This window comes from Aphelocoma coerulescens, chromosome 4A (assembly GCF_041296385.1).
Source record: "Aphelocoma coerulescens isolate FSJ_1873_10779 chromosome 4A, UR_Acoe_1.0, whole genome shotgun sequence".
NCBI classification, from domain to species: Eukaryota; Metazoa; Chordata; class Aves; order Passeriformes; family Corvidae; genus Aphelocoma; species Aphelocoma coerulescens.
Genome location: NC_091018.1, coordinates 18,939,239 through 18,959,264, shown reverse-complemented (window position 1 = coordinate 18,959,264; position 20,026 = coordinate 18,939,239). Strand labels below are relative to the sequence as shown.

Sequence of the window (20,026 nt, the reverse complement as noted above, 5' to 3'; positions counted from 1 at the left end):
TATTTTAGTATACAGGATAGCAATGAATGGGGCTTGGATGCTTTGTTTTTCTTGGTACCTCTTCAGAAGAAAAAAGTAGTCCAGGAAATTTTACGTGCTGTACTAAGTTCATGCAAACTAGTCTTGTTTATTTGCCTGATGTAATGGAATAAAAAGAAAGCAGTGGAAAGGGAGCCAAGTCATTTTCTCGTAGTCTGCAGGAGGGAAGTTCAGTGCATCTGGAAGGCAGCAGTGTGGAGACAGAGTATTTGTAATTGAACTGGCACATGGCAAAAGAAATGTTGTGGCAAATCTGCGTCAAAATAAGGGCGGTGTCAAATTGGGCTCAAATTCAGTAATCACAGGTGCCAAATGGATGAATTCAAGTACAAAGTTTAGAATTGTTGTGATTACTGTGGTTATTCTGGGTTCCTTTTTCAGACGGTCCCAGCAGGCAGCATGAAAGATTAAAAATTTTCATGTGAGGACACTGATAGGGAAAGACACTTTCTCCTGCAGGAATTCAGAGTGGGAAGTTCAGGGAATATTGATGAAATGGAGAAGTACTTGTGATTCAGTTCAATATAGGACACCCTTTTAAGTTTTCCAGCCCTCAAAAGCCGAGTGGTAACTTTGGTAATGAGCATAAGTGGATTTATGGCTCAACAAAACAGAATTACTTTGGCTGAGCACACCTTTTAATCTGGGGGGAGAAGAGCACCTTCCAAAACAGGCAATTAGTCAAGCGTAAGAATACCCCAGGCACCTCGCTTGCTTAAATTATTCAAGGATGAGTGAGACCAAAATCCAGGGAAATCAGATACATTTGGGGAATGCAGAGACCTCGGTGCTGGATGTGGGAGGTGATGCTGCATCCTCAGGAAGGACATCACCAGTGCAGCTCAGGTGTGTTACAAATGAAGCATGTGCTACATCTCATTTTGTGGGTAGGAGATGTCACACCGGTCCTAAAAGCAGCCAAGACCCCTTCCCTCACTGATCTCTTTTTACTTTACACCCTCAGCCCTCTTGGCTGGTCCAGGTCACCTGGCAGGTACCACAACTGAGAGGTTTCAGCATTCCCCTCCTCCCCTGCCCAGCTGAGCCATCCTTTCCCACACCTCTCTCCCTTCCCCCACTAATGTAGCCTGGTTCCCTACAGTCCTTGGAAGGTTTATTTCTATTTTTCCTTGTCAATTAACTAGGCTCCCAACTGCATTGTGCTGAACTGCTGCGCTGTGTGCACTCCATACCTGTTTGAAATTGCTCTTCCTGGACAAAGCATGCAGGCAAACTTCATTTATCAAAGTAAGGACTTGGGGAGAGCACAAATAATCTCCACTTTTCCCTGGAGGACCTCCAGGTGTGGAAATGGGTCTGTAGGTGTGAGCAGCTGAAATAACTTGATTTTTTTCACAGCTCCAAAATGAATGAAGAATTCCTTGTGGGGGAGGTGTGCATGGAGAGTACAGGATGAAAGGTGAGGGCAACAAACAGGCTGGTGACCTAAAACTTGGGATCCTTACTTGCCCCGAGTGTGTCTGGGTAGAAGAGCCTCTTCATCATTAATTTGTCACAGGGAACAGAATGAATTGAAAGAGCAGGAGAAGGGAATTAGCTAAAATGGAGTCAGCTGTGCTTTTTCAGCATCCTTTGCAAACACTGAAGCTTGCTGTTTATTAGAAGAGGCTTTTCAAGCTGATTTGGTGATGAGATGAATGGCCTTACCTGTTCCTGGAGCACCTGGATGTGCAGGGAATGTCCTGCCCGTCCTGATCCAGTCTCCTGGCTGCAGAAAAGGTGGAGGGCAGGTACTTGCTGAGGGACTGCAGGGATTGTCACAGGACACTGGTGCATTGTCAGGACACATCTCTGGGGCTTGGTTTGTGTCAGTGCTCCTTAGGGCTGTGCAAACTGGGAACAGGCTGGCTTATGTCACCTCCAGTGAGAGGGCAAAATGGTTGAATTTGGCTAAATTCAGCCAGTTTAGTGTCTGTGCTTTACTGGCCAAAGAGCAAGCTGGCTGAAGCCCACCCAGACAAGATTCTGGCTGCAGTCATGGAAGGGATCTCGACCTGTTCTTCGTGTGCTTGTCTCAGGGAACAGGCTTTGTGTCTGTGATATCCTGTCCCAGGGGACTCCCATGGCCATCTGCTTCTGGGGAGCTGGGTCTCAGTATGCTAATCCAGCCCTTTGGAACCTGGCAGTCTGGGCTTTGTTCTCTGCTCTTCTGCCTAGAGAACATCAAGAGGGGAGGGAAAAAAAGTACAAGGCTGTCGTTTCCTAAAACACTTTTTTCCTTCTTTTTTTCTTTCACTGCTCCTCTGTTACAAAATCAGGGTACTGACTTGGATTTCCAAAACTGCAGATAGTTTGGGACATGAGTTCCCGAGAGGGCTCCTCAGACCAGCAAAGATCAGGCAGGTGTGCTGAGGGCTTCCCAAATCCAATACCTCAGGGGTAACTTTACCTTGAAGGCCCTCCCATTTGGACACTGCCTTCCCAGTGGCCTGAAACACACTGAAAAAAATGTCAGTGGTGCTGCTCACTCTTGTGTTTCCCTGGGCATGGTTGGGTGTCCACAAAGATGGTAACTTTATATATATATATATATATATATATATATATGCATACACACATATGCGTGTGTATGTGCATGTTTTTTAAATTAGTTTCTGCAAATCTGCCCTGAAGTGTGTTGGGAAGGGGATGTATTTTGTACTGCTAGAAATAAATACATGTGAAATTTGTTTATTCGATTTCTCATAGGGAAACAGCCTAAAATTGATGTGTTAAATTTAAATGCAAAAACACATATGGCATTTGATTAAAAAGACGTAACTCTGCAAGTGTATTGATTTAAATTATTTTGGTGCACTCGTGGAGCTTTAAGTTCTAACATGGGTCATTAAAGCCACTAGTGATTTCTGTAGACAGGAATCTATTTCCTTATAGGAACTAATTTGATGTAGGACCTTCAACAGCTGCTTTGACATTTTGTCCTTGAGGATCTGATGGTGAAACCATGTCCTCACTTCCTCTGGGATATTGTAATATATTATATTGGGTGTTCTCTCAAGATGTGAAATCATCTCTGTGAACTTGCACATAAGGATATAAATATACATAAAGTATATAAACATAAACACACACGTGCAGCTCTGCAGACACGACCTTTTATGCATTTTCAGGTGGCTCTTTATAGGATTAGCTTGGGCTGTGGAATGAACTGAATCATCAGACTGTGCTCTGCATCTTTCTTGCTGAGCTCTCAAAAGCTGGGAGGCTTCTTTGGTGGGTCAAATAACGTGTTGGAAATAATGCACTGCACAAGTGTTGATGGTTTCCTGCCTGATTTTGCAGAGTGTGGTGCACTGCAGTGGCCACCCATGAGCCAGCCTCTTAACTCAGAGATAGCAGCTCAGAAAGAAAACAATGATGGTGAGCTTTGGTTTATCTTTTGTGCAAATACGCATTTTCCTTCATATTTTACCAGATAATAATCTGCATTTCTGTGGATAAGACTTATTCCAATCAGGATGGCTGTGGGTGAAAATAGAAGTTACAAGATCTGGTTTATCTGGGTAGAGTGGCCGTGGATGTTGTATCTGGAAAGCTGGATGGTGTGAGTTTGTAGGAATGGCCTGAGTGGAGATGGGAAGACATAATATGGGATCATTCTTGCCATGGAAAAGACATGGGCTGAGAAACCCAGGGATGGAGAACTGAACTGGAAGCAATACCCAGGGCAAATAGGAGCCTGGAATGATCATTCCTTCCTGAGGACAGGAGGGAATCACAGCAGTCACAAACACGCACACAGGGCTACATGCAATCATGGGTTATTAGGCACCATTGCAAAAGCAAAATGCTGGAGGAATTGGTACAAAAAGTGCAATAAAATATGCATCAACATGATGAAATATGTATTGGGATGAATGCTAAGTGGGATGAGCATTATTCTCAACTGAGTGGTGGCCTTGGCAGTGCTGGATTTATGGCTGGACTCAACGATCTCAGGATTCTTTGCCAACCTAAACCATTCTGTGATTCTTTCTTGTGAGGCAAATCAGATGGGCTATAACTGTTTTTGTAGTGGTTTTGTGTTTCTTACTGCACAAAACACTCCTTCTCTCTGTTGAGACTATGCTTTAAAGGGGAATTTAGCCCCTCCTGATCTCCCCTTCACAAGGAGGGCAGGCAGGGGGCTGCCACAGCCCCCTGGGGAAGGACAATGTGCTGATGCAGGCTCCAAGCCACAGGGCTGTGCTGGAGGTGGAGCATCACATGTGTGCCCACAGTGAGAGTTGTTTCTGTGACAGTCTTTACAGAAAGAAAGGAGGAGAGCTGAAACATTTTCTGTAACTCATTCCCATTCCAACACACAGAGAGAAAGAACAAGGCAAGCCCCAAAAGGAGAGCCCTGGGCTAAGTTCTGTCCTGCCTTATGTCATCTTCGATTTTACTGAAGACATTAGAGTTGGACAGGACATAAGGGAGGCAAGGCTCTGCAATTCTGGCAGTGAAGTGCATCTCCAGTGCTGAGGTCTCTTACTACCAACTCTTCAGTGTGATGTTAAGGCTTGTAAAGGTCTCCAGCCACAGTGGAAGGTCACAGAGCTCTGAACAGATCTCCACCAAAGGAGATCTCTTTAGGAAGGAAGCTCCAAGGCTCCTGTGGTTATGTTTCTTAGTAGCTGTTCATGGTTTTGGCCATAATCTATTGTAACTATTACTATTAATCATATTACTATCATATTCCTGCAAAGCACCAGGGAAGGTTTTCCTGAACAGATTAATCACTAATGAATTTGTAATCTGGCTTTGATCACTCATTCCTTTTGAATGCTGGTAGGTGGAGTTTACATGCCAAGATTTTCTGAATAATGAAGATGCTGCCTCTAAGGACCCTTTGGAATTAATTTTTTCAAATTTGGATCTAATATGTAAGCTGGGCTCCCATAGTTGTCAAGAAGAAGGGACTCCAGCAAATTATGCAGATATGGAGGCTTCCACGTGCTCCTATTGAAATAAAAAGCAACATTCCCTCTTCTTCTGGAGAAAGCTGGAGCAGACAGGTAGAAGAACTTGCAATCACAAAGGCAGACAGGGTGTTACCAGAGGAGTTTGAGCAAATCTCTCTTGAAAGGTTCAATCTCTGATCCTTCCACACTGTGGTTTCCAGCACTGAGCCCTTCTGCAATGTCAGCAGCGCCTGACATCAAATATCCAGCCAATAATTATGGTCAGCTTTGACACAGCAAAGTATAAATCTCACGTCTGGTGAGGCAGAAATGTCAGAATATTGTCTGCACAATAGCTAAAGGCAGTGCAAATTGTAATTAAAAGCATTTAATTTAAGTTAATCTTCATTAGAAACATAATTATGTCCGCACACAAATTGCTTCAATGTAATTGTCACAGTTGTAAATACCTAGTTCTATTAACCAGCTTTTCTTCAGGATAAACTGGCTGGGAGATTATCAGCTGTTTTAGAGCAAAAACCCATTAGTGTTTCTGTGGCACGTGTGTGTGTGGAATTAGACCAAACTCACCACCTTCATCCCTGCAGAGTGGGACCAGCTCACGCATCCCCCGGGGCTCCAAATAATCCCCTGTGCAGAGATGAGAGGATGCTGTCTTGGAAGTTCATTAATTTATTAAAACTTGGTTGTAGAGAAGCTGAACAAATGGCCCTCCCCCCAAAACCTTGGCTTTCCAAGGGATGGTTTATCTGCAGTGGCACCGGTTTGAGCCTTGTCCCTGTCTTGTAGGTTTGAGCATATGGGAAAAGCTGACCTTCCATGAAGTTTTCCTTTTCTAATCTGATTAGCAGTGAAATCTATACGTGGATTTGCTGTCCTGGTGCCCACAGGAGAAGTGCAGGTTTTAGGAGCTGTGTTCCATCAGCAGTGTTCCTCTGCTGGAGACAGGCTGGACTCTGCTGCTGCTCAAGTGGCACCTACTGACACACTCCCTGGAATTCTTTCCCTCAGGTCCTTGATTGCCACGGGAATTTGGGCCTGATCCCTCTTGAAGTCAGCAGGGAATTTCCCCAGTGGGGTCTGTGTGGTAGGAATCAGCTCTGCTGCAGAGGAGTGCAGAATGGAACACGTGTGGGGCTCTGCTGAGGGCAGCCTGACCCGAATCCAAAGAAGTTTGAGAGTGCAAGATTTATCTTAGGAAAGGAACAACTCAGCCTTCTTCACTGCCTCAGGAAACAATGCCATGAATACATCTAAGAAATCAAATAGCACTTGGGAGATGAGTAAAAATAATCTTGTAAGTGGACTTGAATGCTTGAAATGGATGTCCCAACAACATAGTTTGAAAGTAGAGGGAGCTTTTAACTCTTGCCAGTGCTCTTCCCAAATAATCTGCACTGTTACTGCTAATTGGCATAAATCTTGCTTGTAATACCCATAGCAGAGATTTGCACAGAATCCATTGCTAATCCTATAAACTGGTGAGTTTGATAAAGTGGGTTGCTCTGGGCATTGCTAATTTTGTTTTCATGCTTTCCACTTGCTATCATTCATTAACCCCCAAATGGCAGGCTGGGCAGGGTACACAAACAAGGGAGCAATAGTCATCTTATTAGGGGCTGTAACCGTGAGTGGGAAATTACAACAGAATGAATATATACACAGTTCTAATTGGATGCCTTTTCTTGTGTGTTGCTGTGATGCTACCTGCTGGAAAAAAAAAAAACCAAACCAACCAAACCAAGTTCTCATCAGCACACTCCAAGTTAAATCTAATACAAGGGAATTTTACATTATTTTTCACTTGGACCCAAGACACCACAACATGGGGTCCAGCTGCTCTTTGTATCTCATTATTTGTTTCAAAGTAGCTGTGTCACATTGCTTAAATTCTGCCTCACACGCAGCTCCAGGAGCAGCTCTCAAGCGTTCATCTCCTGTCCAGGGCTCAGACCTGCTCCAGATTCTCACTGGGTGTGGTGCTCCCCAGGGTAAACCCAAAATTCCCCCAAATTCTGGGACATCTTTCATCAGCATTAGAGGAGGACTGAATAAAAGCACCCCAGGGCTCTTCAGGCCTGTCCCTTTCATGCAGAATTGGAGTGGACCAGTGTTGCACGCTGGCAGAGCTTACAAGAGTGATGCTTTATTTCTAATTCGAGGTAGGTGAGTTGAAGTGGGATTAAATGGGCACCTTAAATGAGATTACAAAGACAAAGGCTCAGGTCATAAGATAAGACTTTCCAGATTTCCATCTGCATCCTGAAGAGAAGAAAAAAATCTGTTTTGGAAAAGACTGGAAACCTTTTCTGCCACTCGCTGGCCTAAATTTTACACATAGTAGCCAAATAACATAAAAATGCCCTTTTATGCATTATATATTATTATAACACTTAAAAATGTATTATTGATATAATGCTTAGTTCTGTGACCACCTGGTAGTCCTTAAATAAGTGTATATTGGTACAGTCTGGGTTTGCTTCCAGTGAAGGAGGTCTGGGTGCAAAACAGCATCTCACTGAGAGAGCAGTGACCAGAAGAGTTTGGTTTGCACACAACGACCTGGAGAGCTTCCCCCTGCTCTCCCAGTGGCTCCGTGTGCCCAAGCTGGGATTTCCATGGTCAGAACCCAGCTGAATAAAACTGTGACTTAATCAAACACACCCAGGGACAGTGGGTGGATCTATGGAAGCAGATCAGATAACTGGGGGAAAGGGACAGCAGAGTTCTCAGGGAAAACTGAATTATGAGTCAGCTTGGATAAGTGAATTTAATACTTGCCTTGGTATTACAAGGAAGTGAAAAGGAGTTGCAAAGAAAATGTACTGTTCATTATCTCAGGCTGATTTTCTAGGCAGCCAGTATTTTTCTTTTGTCTAAGAAGGCTGCCCTGGAACTAAAACAAGACAATAGTGTAGATTATATATTCTCTTGAGGAAAGAAACAAAATATTTAGCCTGGACTACAAAGGGAGAAGAGTGTCAAGTTTTTAAAATTACTTCAGCATGTTTGAGTTCAAGACAGCAAAAGCAAAATGCTTGTTAAGCCGTTGTAGTGTGCAATGTCATGGCTGAGTTGATGTTCCAGGAACTGACTGCACCAGCATGTTAATTGTCAGGACATGATTCCCTAATTCTTTTTTAAGGATGCTCGTGTGTTGCCTTATTTGGTTACAGATGTTTCACTGCCTGGGCACACAGGGGGGAAATAAGAGGAAGGAAAAGTGCAGTTGTTTTAGCACAGTGACATTTTGGTGAACTCCAGCACCACATTCCGGATGGAAATACATCTTCTGAGCATGATTTCTTCAGAGACACCAAGGAAAATGTACCACCGGTTTTGTTACAGTTACCTGTCTCCACTTATTCCTGCTATCCCATGCTTCAGAAATGCTGTGTTTCCCTAGTTCTTGAATCCAGCTGGAATTGCAGACATTCAATGTTTCTTAGAAAAGCTCAGCCCTGACTGTCTGCGCTGGATGTTTATGAGAGTGCTGGAGCAAATTGAAAGCACACCACCGTGGGGAGGGAGATTGCTACAGGAGAGGCTGATATTGCTGGATTACCTGTCAGAAGTGATCTGGGTCTGAGATGAAAGGGGAAGGCAGCAAAGGGAGGCTGTAAAACATTCGAGGGGGAAAAACTAAAAATACAAAGTTTCAGAAGTGCTGTCAGTGTAATCAGGGAGTAAAGCCCGATTGATGCCCTGTGGAATTCTTCAGTAGATTTGCACCAAGAGGCTCATGTGTCAGTGTGGTTTTGGCCCTTCTATTTACATTCCTGTTCACAACTGGGTGCTCAGTCTCTATGCAATGTCTACATATCAGTTTATGTGTGAGCAGCATTCCCATCATGAACGGACAACAAATCTTGTTTCTTTCTTGGCATCCACAACAAAATTAAAAAACTCTGAAACAACAAAAAAAAAAAACCAAGAAAACCCCACAATGACAAGCCAACCAAACAAAACACCTGCATCTTTTAATGGATATTAATGGGTCTGCTTTGCTGAACCTAACAAAGGGTTATTTAACATCCTTTTGTTTAACTGTAGTTGCAAAGTTACCGATCTCCACAGCCACAAAGAGGACTCAGAATGCTTTGACCCAGGGCTGGTGGGTGCATAATTGAGATCAGAAGCTGACTCAAAACCTGCTAAGGAACAAGAAACTCTTTTCTGCAGAGGTGAGGATCAGCAGGAAGGGTCAGGAGAGGAAAGAATCTACAATACCTACTCCTGCAAAGGTGAAGACCATTGTGAGGTGCTCCCTGTGTTCATTATTGTCTCACACCAGAGTGCCAGTGGGAATGACCAGCTCAGCCCAGTTCCTGCCCATCTGTGGCAGGAGAAGAGGGAAGCACTGCGTGGCAGATGCCAGGCTGGTGTCCTTCACGCCAGCAGAAAGGATCCATTTATCATGGAAATGACACTCAATCTCTAGGGGTGAGGGCTGGGGAAGAGCTGGAGAGTGAAGGATGGGTGAAGAGCTGATGAATTCATGCAGCAGTGGACGGAGGAGTTAAAAATCCAGCTGCATGATTTCTGTGGTTCAAACAAGCAAAGCAACACCCAATTATCCCCGAGAGTGTACAAGGGGAATGTCAGTGTGTGCAACCATCTGCAGCGAGCTGATCTGTGAGCTCATGCAGTCACCTCTGCACCATTCCAGAAGTGGAATGTGCTGTTTCTTAGAGATTGGCAGAGAAACAGATACACTTCTGTTTGTAAGTCTCTGGCCACCTCCTGTTTCCGTCATATATCTCTTGGGGGAATCTCACAGCAATTAGTTTCTAATTGCTTCAGTAGTCTACAACTGATTTGATGAGAAATGCCATGCAAATGTAATGGTTCTTGCATGTTTCACAGGAGCAGAAATTAATTGCATCATAATTTTAAAAACTCCTGTTCTTTCCAGTCCCCCTTCTACCATCACAGGATATTTTATATTGAAAAAAAAAAAAAAAAAAAGGTCAAATATTAGAAAGTCATATTTTTGTTTCTCTTATCAGGTGCTCTTCTGCCACTGCTCAGTGGCACAGATCCACCCTGATGTGCTCTGTGTTTATTACCATGCTGGAATTGGAGTGGTTACTCCCCAAACCAGTGTGAACCCTGTAATGCCTCTCCCAGGTGCTGTTTAGATGGGGTAAGAAGGTTTTAACCTCCTGTCTTCTGGAATCCCGCCAGTAAACCAACTGCATCTTGGGATCTTCTCCAAATGAAATTTGCTTGCTACGCAGCAGCAAGGAGACGTGATGGGAGTGTAAAACAGGACAGTTTTTCACTGCAGAAGTACTTGAACTCACTCCAGACAATTATGCAGCCTGCCATTTTACACATCATCTATTTCACTATTCCTGCATCAATTATTCCATTAACCTTGCTGCACACTAAGCTAGAGCCTGTCACTGGTCCTGCAGACGTGGAAGGGGTGAAACACACTTCAAAAAAAGGCAAAAAAAGGTATTCTCATGTGAAAGGCTTTGGGACATCCATTTCAGCAGCCTCACTACATGTGCTATACAAAGTATTTTTATCTCCCAGCCTGCTTAACACTGTTAATTTCTACCCTAATATGGTTTAGCTCAGGACATAATGCTGAATTTTCCACTACTCTATTCGCTGTCAGCTGAGTTGAAAAGACCTGTTAATTAGAAAAAGAAATTAATAGCTTTATTCAAAGATTAACAGAAATTAGGGTGAAAACAAAACTCTTCCGATAGAGAGGGGATATGCATTTGCTGCAAATTCAGGATATCTCCCAAAACACAAAGAACAGGTTCAGAATTATAATTAAGGAAGAAATTTTAGCTTCCTGGAAGAACAGCTTGATAACAATTGTTACTTTCCTTTAGATTTCACGTAGCATCTGTTACAATTTAATTTTTAAAAGCCACCATTTTTAATTCCCATTAATCTCCAGAATTAACAGTGTGATAAAGATCCTGGCAAACACTGAAATTTAACGAGTCAAAATGCCTCTAGGAGCCTTTACAGAATATTTAAGGAATGGAGCAACAGCACTGATGCTTTGAGCGAGATGAAATGCAAAGCCAGTGTTAATTAGACACAGACCAGTTGTATCTTCTCATGTAATTCAAGTATTAGGCTGACTTGTATTCTTAGGCTGTAAATGGATTTATACTGCTGGAGGACAGGACAGTGTGTCCCTCACCAGGTTTGGAGATGTATTAGGAAGAATTACTTGGAGGCTGAATACTTCACACTGGTGTCTTTTTTCCATTAAGGTTGATGGCAGGAAGTAAAAATATCAATTCCTCAACAACTCCCTTGATGGGAAAGCGTGTAGGATTTTACAGATGTACAAAACAGAGGGGTAAAACCTGTACCTGTGCCCCAGGCCCCGAAGGATTGGGGCCCACAGCCCTTGCAGAAGTGTCTTTATTGGGGTGGGGAGCCAAGGATGGCACAGAGGAGTCCAAAAACATTTGCCAAAGTACCAAATAAGATGGAGGGAAAGCAATTTTCCTGTTACTTTCTTGATTTATTGTGTTTTGTTGGGTTTTAAAAAAAATTTTATTGCCCACTCTTGAAAAGAAAGTTACGTAGGCCAAACAAGGCCAGGCCGCTGTGTCCTTTAGAGTGAGATTTGTGGGGTTTTTGTGAGTTATTCAATCCTAATCAACATATTCTGTCTACCACAAGTGCCAAGGAGGAGGAGGGTGTCCCTTCTGAAGTGTCAGTGTGCTGCTGTGCCAGGAGAGACACAGCCAGCTCAAAATCTGCTCCTTCAAAGGAGTGCTGACGCCTGACTTGAGCTGAAATGTCCCCGAGCTCTCCTGATGCACTGATAAAAACAGCAAGTCTGACACTCATTTTTCCCTAGCACTTATTTTGGAAGGAAGTTACTGATGTCAGCAGGACACAGGACAACCTCAATTAACTCCATTTCTCAGAGTGGCTGCTCAGTGAGTAAAACACATCCACGTGCTACGGGGAAACAAAATTGTATTTAATGTAATTTCCTTTGTCACTTTGGGTGACTTTTGAACACAGAATTTTCTTTCATGTCTCTTTACACCACATCACAGAGGCTGTAGGAACAAATACAGCTATTTTGTGTAATCTCCATTTTTCCAGAACTTTATTCTGCTGGAAAGCCCCGTGCTGGGATGCTGCCCTCTCCTTCATGGCTGCGTGCTGGGCAGCAGTTAGGCAGAATGGGTGGGTTGAAAGACAGTGGATTTATCCCTGGAAAATGGAAGTGCACAAATACATCAGTTTTGTCCCAAACCACTCCATCCTGGCACAGTGTGTTGTGTTTGTGTTTTAACAGGGTGAGGATCTATTTCCCAAAGTCTCCTCATCACTGTCAGTGCCTCATTCAAGAGAGAGAGCTGCACAAAGCTGAACAACAGCCTTTCCCTTTTATGAAACTGTGCACAACAGGACCAGCAACAGCTACAGGTTTTAGGAGTTTTTTGGAGTTGGAAGTCTCATTAATGGATATTCCAGCCTCACCTTGACAGGCTCCCTGTGTCCTTAGTTTCAAGACTCCCATTTCAAGTAGTGCTGCTTCCAAAGTCTCTGATGCTCCTCTGTCATCCAAAACTCTTTCCTTTCAAGAGTGATGAGGGGATGCTGATTAGGATTCAGTTTTCTGAATTCCTAAGTGCTACCTGTTCTGGGGCTATTTGTGCTGGCAATCTTTCCTTTCAAAGTCAATCTGTCACCCAGAATTCCTTGTTTCATGCTTTTCTGGCTGGAAAAATGGTAATGTTTTATAGATTGCTTTGGATGGCTGTGCTCTTTGTTCCCCCAAACTTCACAGCACATTTATCCTTGGCGTAATACCCTCATGAATGCAAGAGCAAGCCTTTCTTCTGGTTAAAAAGAATCAACTGCCTGAATATCTGTTTCATAGTCTCCTCCATATGTATAGGGAATGGGGATAACAAACTAACCTTTCTTCCAGAGGCTAATTGGATTTCACACAGTTTGGAAGCACCACTAATTCATCAGATATATTAAAATTCAGCTTTAACATTCCTACTGGGTAGCTTGGCTATTGACCTTCCTCCCTCCTGCTTTTTATCCCATTCTGTTTCAAACTTACCCATTTCCAGTACTTAAATAAACAGGCACCATGTGCTGCAGCCCCTTGAGAGCAGCATTTCTTCATGCATGAAGTCTTACAAGCTGCTGTGGACATACATGCATGAATATTTCTCATTCCACTTAAATAAGCATCACAAATGCTTATTCTGGAAATAATGCATATTGTTCAGGAGCTGGTGTCCCTGCTTTGGTTTAGTTGCCTCATAAAGTGGGCATAAAGCACTCGTGATCAACGTGCTGGAGTTACGCAGCCTAATTAAGAGCATCTGCATTTTTCAGCAATAAAAAGGTGCAAAAATTCCTTCTTGAATCAAAGAAAACATTTGATCATCCTGACTGGCCCAGAACTTTCTCTTCTGTAGGTGAGAAAAGAAGAAAAAAAACCTCTACAGGAGAGTGGAATTTGATTGTTTCAATCAAACTGTGTAGGTGGGCCTGAGTGGTCTCTGTGAATACAAGAAAAAGTTGAGATCTCTGAATAATGCATGAAGGAATGGAAAAGTCTCTGCATGTTTCTGTTTGAGAGGTCACAGCGAAACACAGATGGCAGAGGTGACTTTTCCTGCCCTTCTTGGTGACTCTCAGCAAACACAGGAGTGAGGGGACAGCATGGCCACGATCTGGCCTGGTCTCCACGTGGACATTTGGTGGCCCAGGGGGGCAGAGATGAAAGGTGACAGAGGCCCCTTCCCTCACTGCTGGGTAGCTCAGAGAAGGGCTCTCCAAAGTGCAATTAAAATGTTTGTGTGGCACAGGCTGGGCATGCAGGAGTGCTCTGGGTCCACTTTGCAGTGTTGGTGTTTTTCCTGCTCCTCTTTCTATTGCTTGTCAATTTTAAGCAGTATTTTTTCAGGAAAGCAGATCAGTAATTCTCTTTCTGTGAATGCAAATGTGGAATCTATTGAGTGGGTGTGTGCGTACTTTAAAGAAATAATTGAATCCAAACATCTCTTATTTTTAAATGCAGGAAACCAGAATCTAATAAAATGTAAATCAATTCAGTGTCTGCTTTGGGCTTGCAGTCTTCAGACTGTTAAAAAGAAAAATGTATTAAGTGCTGTGCATTCCAATACCAACATCTTTATTTTCCATCACATTCCCTTAACCCTTCAGTCTTCTGGAATCTTTTTATTTGTGGGTGTGCGGTGAAGATTGAACTACTCATGGTCATCAATTCCCATATTCCTTCTGAGTCTCTCTGTGGGTCAATCTGAGTGTGTTTGGTTTCTCTGCTGTGCTTTGCTGATTGCAAACACCCAAAGGACACATCCTAAAGCACAATTGCCATTGTGATTTAGGACTTTGGCTCCTCAGACCTGAAACAAACAGGCCACTGCCAGTCTGACTTGGAGTACAGCTGATGGGGTATCAATAAATCCGTGAGATTGCTGGTGTGAGTTAAAACAGAGTTTAAGGAGGTTTTAGTGACCTTCTCAGCTCAGTTAACTCTTGGTGCCTGTCTGGCTGCTGGTCTGACTTGCTCGGCTTAGTGCTGAGAGAGAAAGGACAGGAGCAGGCAGCTAAAATACATTAATTGTCTTTAGCTAACATTATTGGATGTGTTCAGTTTGACCAAAGCAGCCTAGAAAAGAAGAGTCTTTCTTAATTCAGCCCTGTTCTTACAGGTTTTACATGTGTGTGGCACACAAATATCTTCTGTGGTCTTTTTGGCCCTAAAGGAAGCTGTTTCAGTAGAGAGTTTTCCCCCTGCTCTGACCTCTGGAAGCCCACAAGCTGAAAGAAGATTGTGATGATTTAAAGAAAGCAAGTGGAGATTGATTTTCTTGGAGCATAATCTTTAGATTTGCAGAAATGTAGGGACTTTGAAGCTACTTATATACTGCTATCACTGTTCTGCTGCCTAAATTCCTAAAGGGGAGGGATATTGCAGAGAGAATGGTTTACAAAATCATTATGACTGAAAGAGAGAGCTAGAAATAAGAACATTTTCTGACTGAAAAAGACATTTCTTTGGAGGTGAAGAGGACAGTTCAGCTCACCCTGTGTCACTGCTGTGCCCATGTTGGTCCTGGAGTGACAGTGAGGGACATCATCACCTGTAAGGGACAGCAAGGGGCTGAGATGGGGCAAAAGGAGCTGGGGAATCCTAACCCTTCAAAGCACCCCAGGCTCTGCACTGCTGGGTGATTCAGGCTGAGGCTGAAGTCTTCAGACTTTTTATTTCTAATTCTTTTTAATTGTTTTATTTATTAATAAATTACTGTTTCTAAATAGTGCTGCTGCCTCCTGGAGGAAGGTGGGAACAGCCAGTTACTCTGAGCTGCGCCAGCTTAGGTCCTGTGTGTTCACTGCTCCTCTTGCAGGTGACCTCAGAATTCCTGTCTGTACCATCACAGGCATTGGAGCAAACTGTGAGCTCCCATCCAGGGATGTGTGTGAGGCAAGCTCCATTTTGTTGAAACCCTGAAAAATGCTTAGTTCCACAAGTGCTGTATTAAAATGAAGCAGGGGCTCAGCAGCTCTCACAAGGCTGTAGCTTTTCCTTTCTGCAATTAAAATTGCTGCAGCAGACACTGATGGACTGTCACTGCAGAAACCCCAGCTTTATTGTCCTCTCAGGGAAGCTTTTTCTCATATAAGCAGAGAAGGATTTCATTTAACAAGGAAAACCTAAGGAACTGCAAACTAATCTCTACCACCTTCTATTTCTTCCATAATATATATTATAAAGGTTTTTAAAGATCAGACCTTGGCACAAAGAAAAATGCTACCATCAGATCTATTAGAAATAATGACTTTGTAAGAAATAAATTTGTGCATCATCGACTGGAGCGTGAGGATATGATTTCCTTCGTTGGAATTGCTTAAGCTACAGGAATTGGAGAGCAAACATTTCATGCAGTATGATCCTTTACTAAGTCAATATTGTCCTTTCAATCCTGAATTTCAAATTAAATATTATCCTCCCTTAAACAAAGGCATGCTTGGAAATCAATGCTGTTTATCTTGTCTGCTGTATTATATACACGAGTTTAATTTTTATTATAGATGAAAAATGCTTCTAGACTGAGAACTGGAGAAAGACAAAGTCTTTCTGTTTTGCTGGTTCCTGTCATTCCTGTCATTGCTGAGGGTGCATGGCAACAGTCACCAACAAAATCACCATTTTCAGGTGGCAGCATTGGTCCTTGCACTATCTGGCTATTGCTGGGGTTTGTCTTGTGCTTTAATAAATTTATAACTAAAAGCAAAACGCAGCATGTAAAAAAAATTATTATCAGGTTATCATCTGGGATAATTTTTTTGTTGATATGAACCTTCTTTCAGGGTTTGTTTCCTTTTTCATGATGTTCCAGGTGAATTATTGGATATAATTAGAGTGGTAGATCAGAGTAAGCTAAAGCAGAAAATATTCTTTGAAAAAGTCCTTACTGCTTGGGGGAAGACTTGTACTGCTTTTATTTTATTGAAACTGAGAAAACACAAGAAAAAAGACTTCTGAAGAATGGAGAGAAAAGCAATAATGTTATTTGGGAGTCACTAAAAGCCTCTACACCATTACTGCAGGTAGAGGTTTGGCCTTGCCTGTCAAGAACAACCCTTAAATATTCCATACTGATTAACGAGGTCTCAAACCAGTTATCCCAGCATGGCCCCACTTCCCAGCTTCATGTCCTTCGGGGATGAGCATATCCAGGGCTTTCTTGTGGTGGGTTTCTTTTTTCCATGCACCCCTCAGGCAAGCTGGCTCTGGTGCTCTCAGATCCAGCAATGAGGTCACAGGTTTTCCCAAAGAAAGTTTACTCCAGCGACTTCCTGTGGACAGGAATCCATCTGGGACGTGTTTCAGGGACTCAGAGCAATCATCAGGGACTGGAGTTGAATAAACAAAAGGTAAATAGAAATTACCACACACGTGGTGAACATAAGCAACAGAGCTACAGCCCCATAATAGTGGACATCAGTTATTTTCTGAATTTTGCAATATTTTGCACTGTTTAAGGAGAGAGGGGTTGGGTTTTGGCTGTCCTTTCTACTGTGTAGTGGTGAGCTCTTAATAGTGGAGGTTACAACAGGAAATCAAAAAGGAACAAATAAGGCAAATACAAAAGTTATTGTTTCCTGAATATTCAGAGTTCAGCAAGTGGATTCCCTAATTCTCTGCCAGCCTCCAGTGCTCAGCCAGCCAGCTGTTCATAACTGTAAAATACCCATAATAAGCTGCCCTCTGAAGGGACAGGAATGCAGAAAAGTGAAATGCAAGTAGCTCTGCTTGACATGCAATCAGGTTCCTGTCCTTGGGCACCCTGGAACTTCTCCATCTTGTTTGCACCCTTGGATCTGAAGGTTTTCTTGTTTGCCTGGACTTCCTTTGTGCTTGGGGTGGTTGTGGGCAGTCAAGGACAAAATCCACACTTGGGCTTCTGACCTGGAGACAACAAAAGCATTGGTGGGTTCTTTCTGATTTCCTGCAAAAGGCTGGGAAATTTTGGAAGCCTTTTGATCCAACTTTAGATCACGGATTTAACTGCACAGTGGAGCAGAGCAACCCACTGGTCTTTTCAGTGGCATAAGTGTAGTACTTAGCATTCAGATGGGAACTTGTGTGTTGAGCCAAACCCAATTATTTGCAAATGAATCAGCGCCACACATCCTCGGGGGGAGGGCTGTAATACCAAGTGCCGGTTTGAAATGTCATCTTCTCTTTGGGAGAATTCTCTACAGATAGAGTTAGTTATTTTCAATCTAATTTTAGGCACTCAGAAATAGGAATTCACCGGAGCTAGCAGAGAAAATTCTAACTCTGATCAAAGCCACGGCAGAGAAAATTCTAACTCTGATCAAAGCCACGGCAGATTTCAGCCTGCTCCATTTGGAAAGTCATGACAATGTGAAAAACAGGCTTTTCACTAAGGTTTGGCATCGTAACCAGTGCTGGCACTCACAGGCAGTGCTTTAATTACACATTATACTAACCAGTGTGAAATACTGAGCCTTATTAAGATAGCCAAAAGCCTTCTTTATAGTTGATTTATTAGAGCTTGAAATTAACTTTTCACAGTCCAGCTCCAAGAGATCAGTAGATAGGGAAATTCAGCTCTGCCTCCAGTGAGTTCCACCATGGTTATCTCCAGTGCTCTCTCCAGTTCCTTCCAGTGCCCAGACATGGTGAAACACTGGTCAGCAGCAGCACCTCTCAGCCTCTTACCTCTGTTCTGAATGTCAGTGCTGACCTTGTGCTTGCTTGGAACGGCTTCCTGGAAAAATGGAACTTTAGGAAGCCACCTTGGGCTCTGCTGGGTGCTCAGATGTGGGGGCTGCCCCAGGCTGGCTGTGCTGGAGCTGTTCCACACTGGGGTGTTTGCAGACGAGCATTTTTGCTGCTCCTGACACAAGATTTGGTCAGTATATGGCTGGGATATCAGGATGTTGTTAGGAATTGTTGAAACAAGCCCATTCTCTGTAGAGAACTGCAGATCTCTGCCAGCTGAATACAGGGAGGAGCTCCCAGCCTGACGGAATTTTAGACTTTTCTCCTGCTGGAGTGCTCTGAGCAACCTGAATGCATTTTCACATTTCCAAACTCCCAGGTATCAGTTCTCTGATTAAATCAGTGGATCTGGAGCTCCCACATCTTGTGCTTTGCTTCTGTTTGATGCTACAAGGCAAGGCAGAGTTTGGAGCTTCAGGTACTGCAAGATAAAACTTCCTCCTACTGAGGATGGCAAAAAAGAGAGGAGCAAGGCATTCAGTGAGGGAGAGGCTGGCACAACACCTGCAGTAAATCTGTGGATTTAAATGGTGCTTGGGTGGGAAAGTTGTCCTGTCATACTTTGGGTCTCTCCACCAAACCTTTTGGCTTTAAAATTTATCATCAGGATTGCTCAGGAGGAGTCCCATCTACATCTGTGTTTACACCCAGTGGTTCTTTGAAGTTTTAGGCTCTGTAGGTACCAAGACACTCCCCAGGACGGGCAGTGGTGTCACAGCCCTGCCAGCATGGCATGAGGGCACCTCTGTTGTTCTTTTAGAAGTAGCTGTGTCATTCCTTCAGGTGACTGCTGTACCCTGTCAGCAGGGTGGGAAATGCCAAACCTCCTAGAAGTTGCAAGGGACATGTTTGGGGTTTATTTCTGTTTTTTTAATGACTCTGTTACATTTGATTTGCCCAGGGAAGTTGTGTGATGAGCACCTATGGAAAGCAGGACCACGTTAACATGGGTTGGGGGGAACAGCAGAGAGGCAGAGCCCCCTTCTGCTCCAGTGAAAGCTAAGCCACATCAGAATGTTGCCAATTAAAAATAAAATGAATGACTTTGCTCTCTCTGTAGGTGACCTGTCTCCACGATTTCTTTGGGGATGATGATGTGTTTATCGCCTGTGGTCCAGAAAAATTCCGCTATGCACAGGATGACTTTTCCCTGGATGAAAGCGGTAACATCAAACACACTCTGTGGTTTTATTTGATTGCCATTCACTTGCTTGTATCAGATAATAATGCTGCATGCCTTTGTTCTGGTTTTTAAGACCCAGTACATGGAATTTAACATCTTTTTGTGAGACTTATCCAGTCAGCAGATATTATAATCAGGCAAATACCGACTGAGGTAGCCCAAGTCAGAATAAATTAATTCCTACAGCATTTTGACATCCACTGCAAAATCTGGGAGTGTTTATACTTTCAATTTTCTCCAGTCACAATCAGATAGATACATTTTTCTTGGGAACTAACCATCCTTATGTAGACACATGCATATTAAAGATGGAAACAAGCAACAGTTAAAAAAATCACATTTCCACTGCTTTCTTCTGCTGATTCAAAAAGCAGGGCAATAATTCCCTTTTTGGGGGACATGACTGGGGCAGTGCCATTATTTTTCCTTGTTACCACTGCCAGCAGAAGTCTGTAATAATGTGAGTTTCTATGATCAATTAAGCCATGAAATCCTTGATTTTACAGATTTTACAGAGCTTGCTTGTAGGACTTACCACCCACCCCACGTGGAACTGTACTCACCTGT

At 43.2% G+C, this 20,026-nt stretch overlaps 1 protein-coding gene and 1 long non-coding RNA gene across 5 annotated transcripts in view; both read left to right on the top strand.

Annotated features, from left to right (window-relative positions):
• The window catches only part of DCX (doublecortin), a 64,885-nt gene that overhangs the window by 30,789 nt on the left and 14,070 nt on the right, over window positions 1–20,026 (top strand). For all 4 annotated transcript variants that reach the window (XM_069015650.1, XM_069015649.1, XM_069015647.1 and 1 more), the window contains exon 3: window positions 19,337–19,439. In XM_069015650.1, the coding sequence (XP_068871751.1) occupies window positions 19,337–19,439 (103 nt within the window). The remainder of the gene's footprint in view (window positions 1–19,336; window positions 19,440–20,026) is intronic.
• LOC138110577 (uncharacterized) lies at window positions 1,722–7,452 on the top strand. The gene is made up of 3 exons (XR_011150992.1): window positions 1,722–1,790; window positions 3,343–3,420; window positions 5,976–7,452. It is a non-coding gene; the product is annotated as an uncharacterized lncRNA (long non-coding RNA).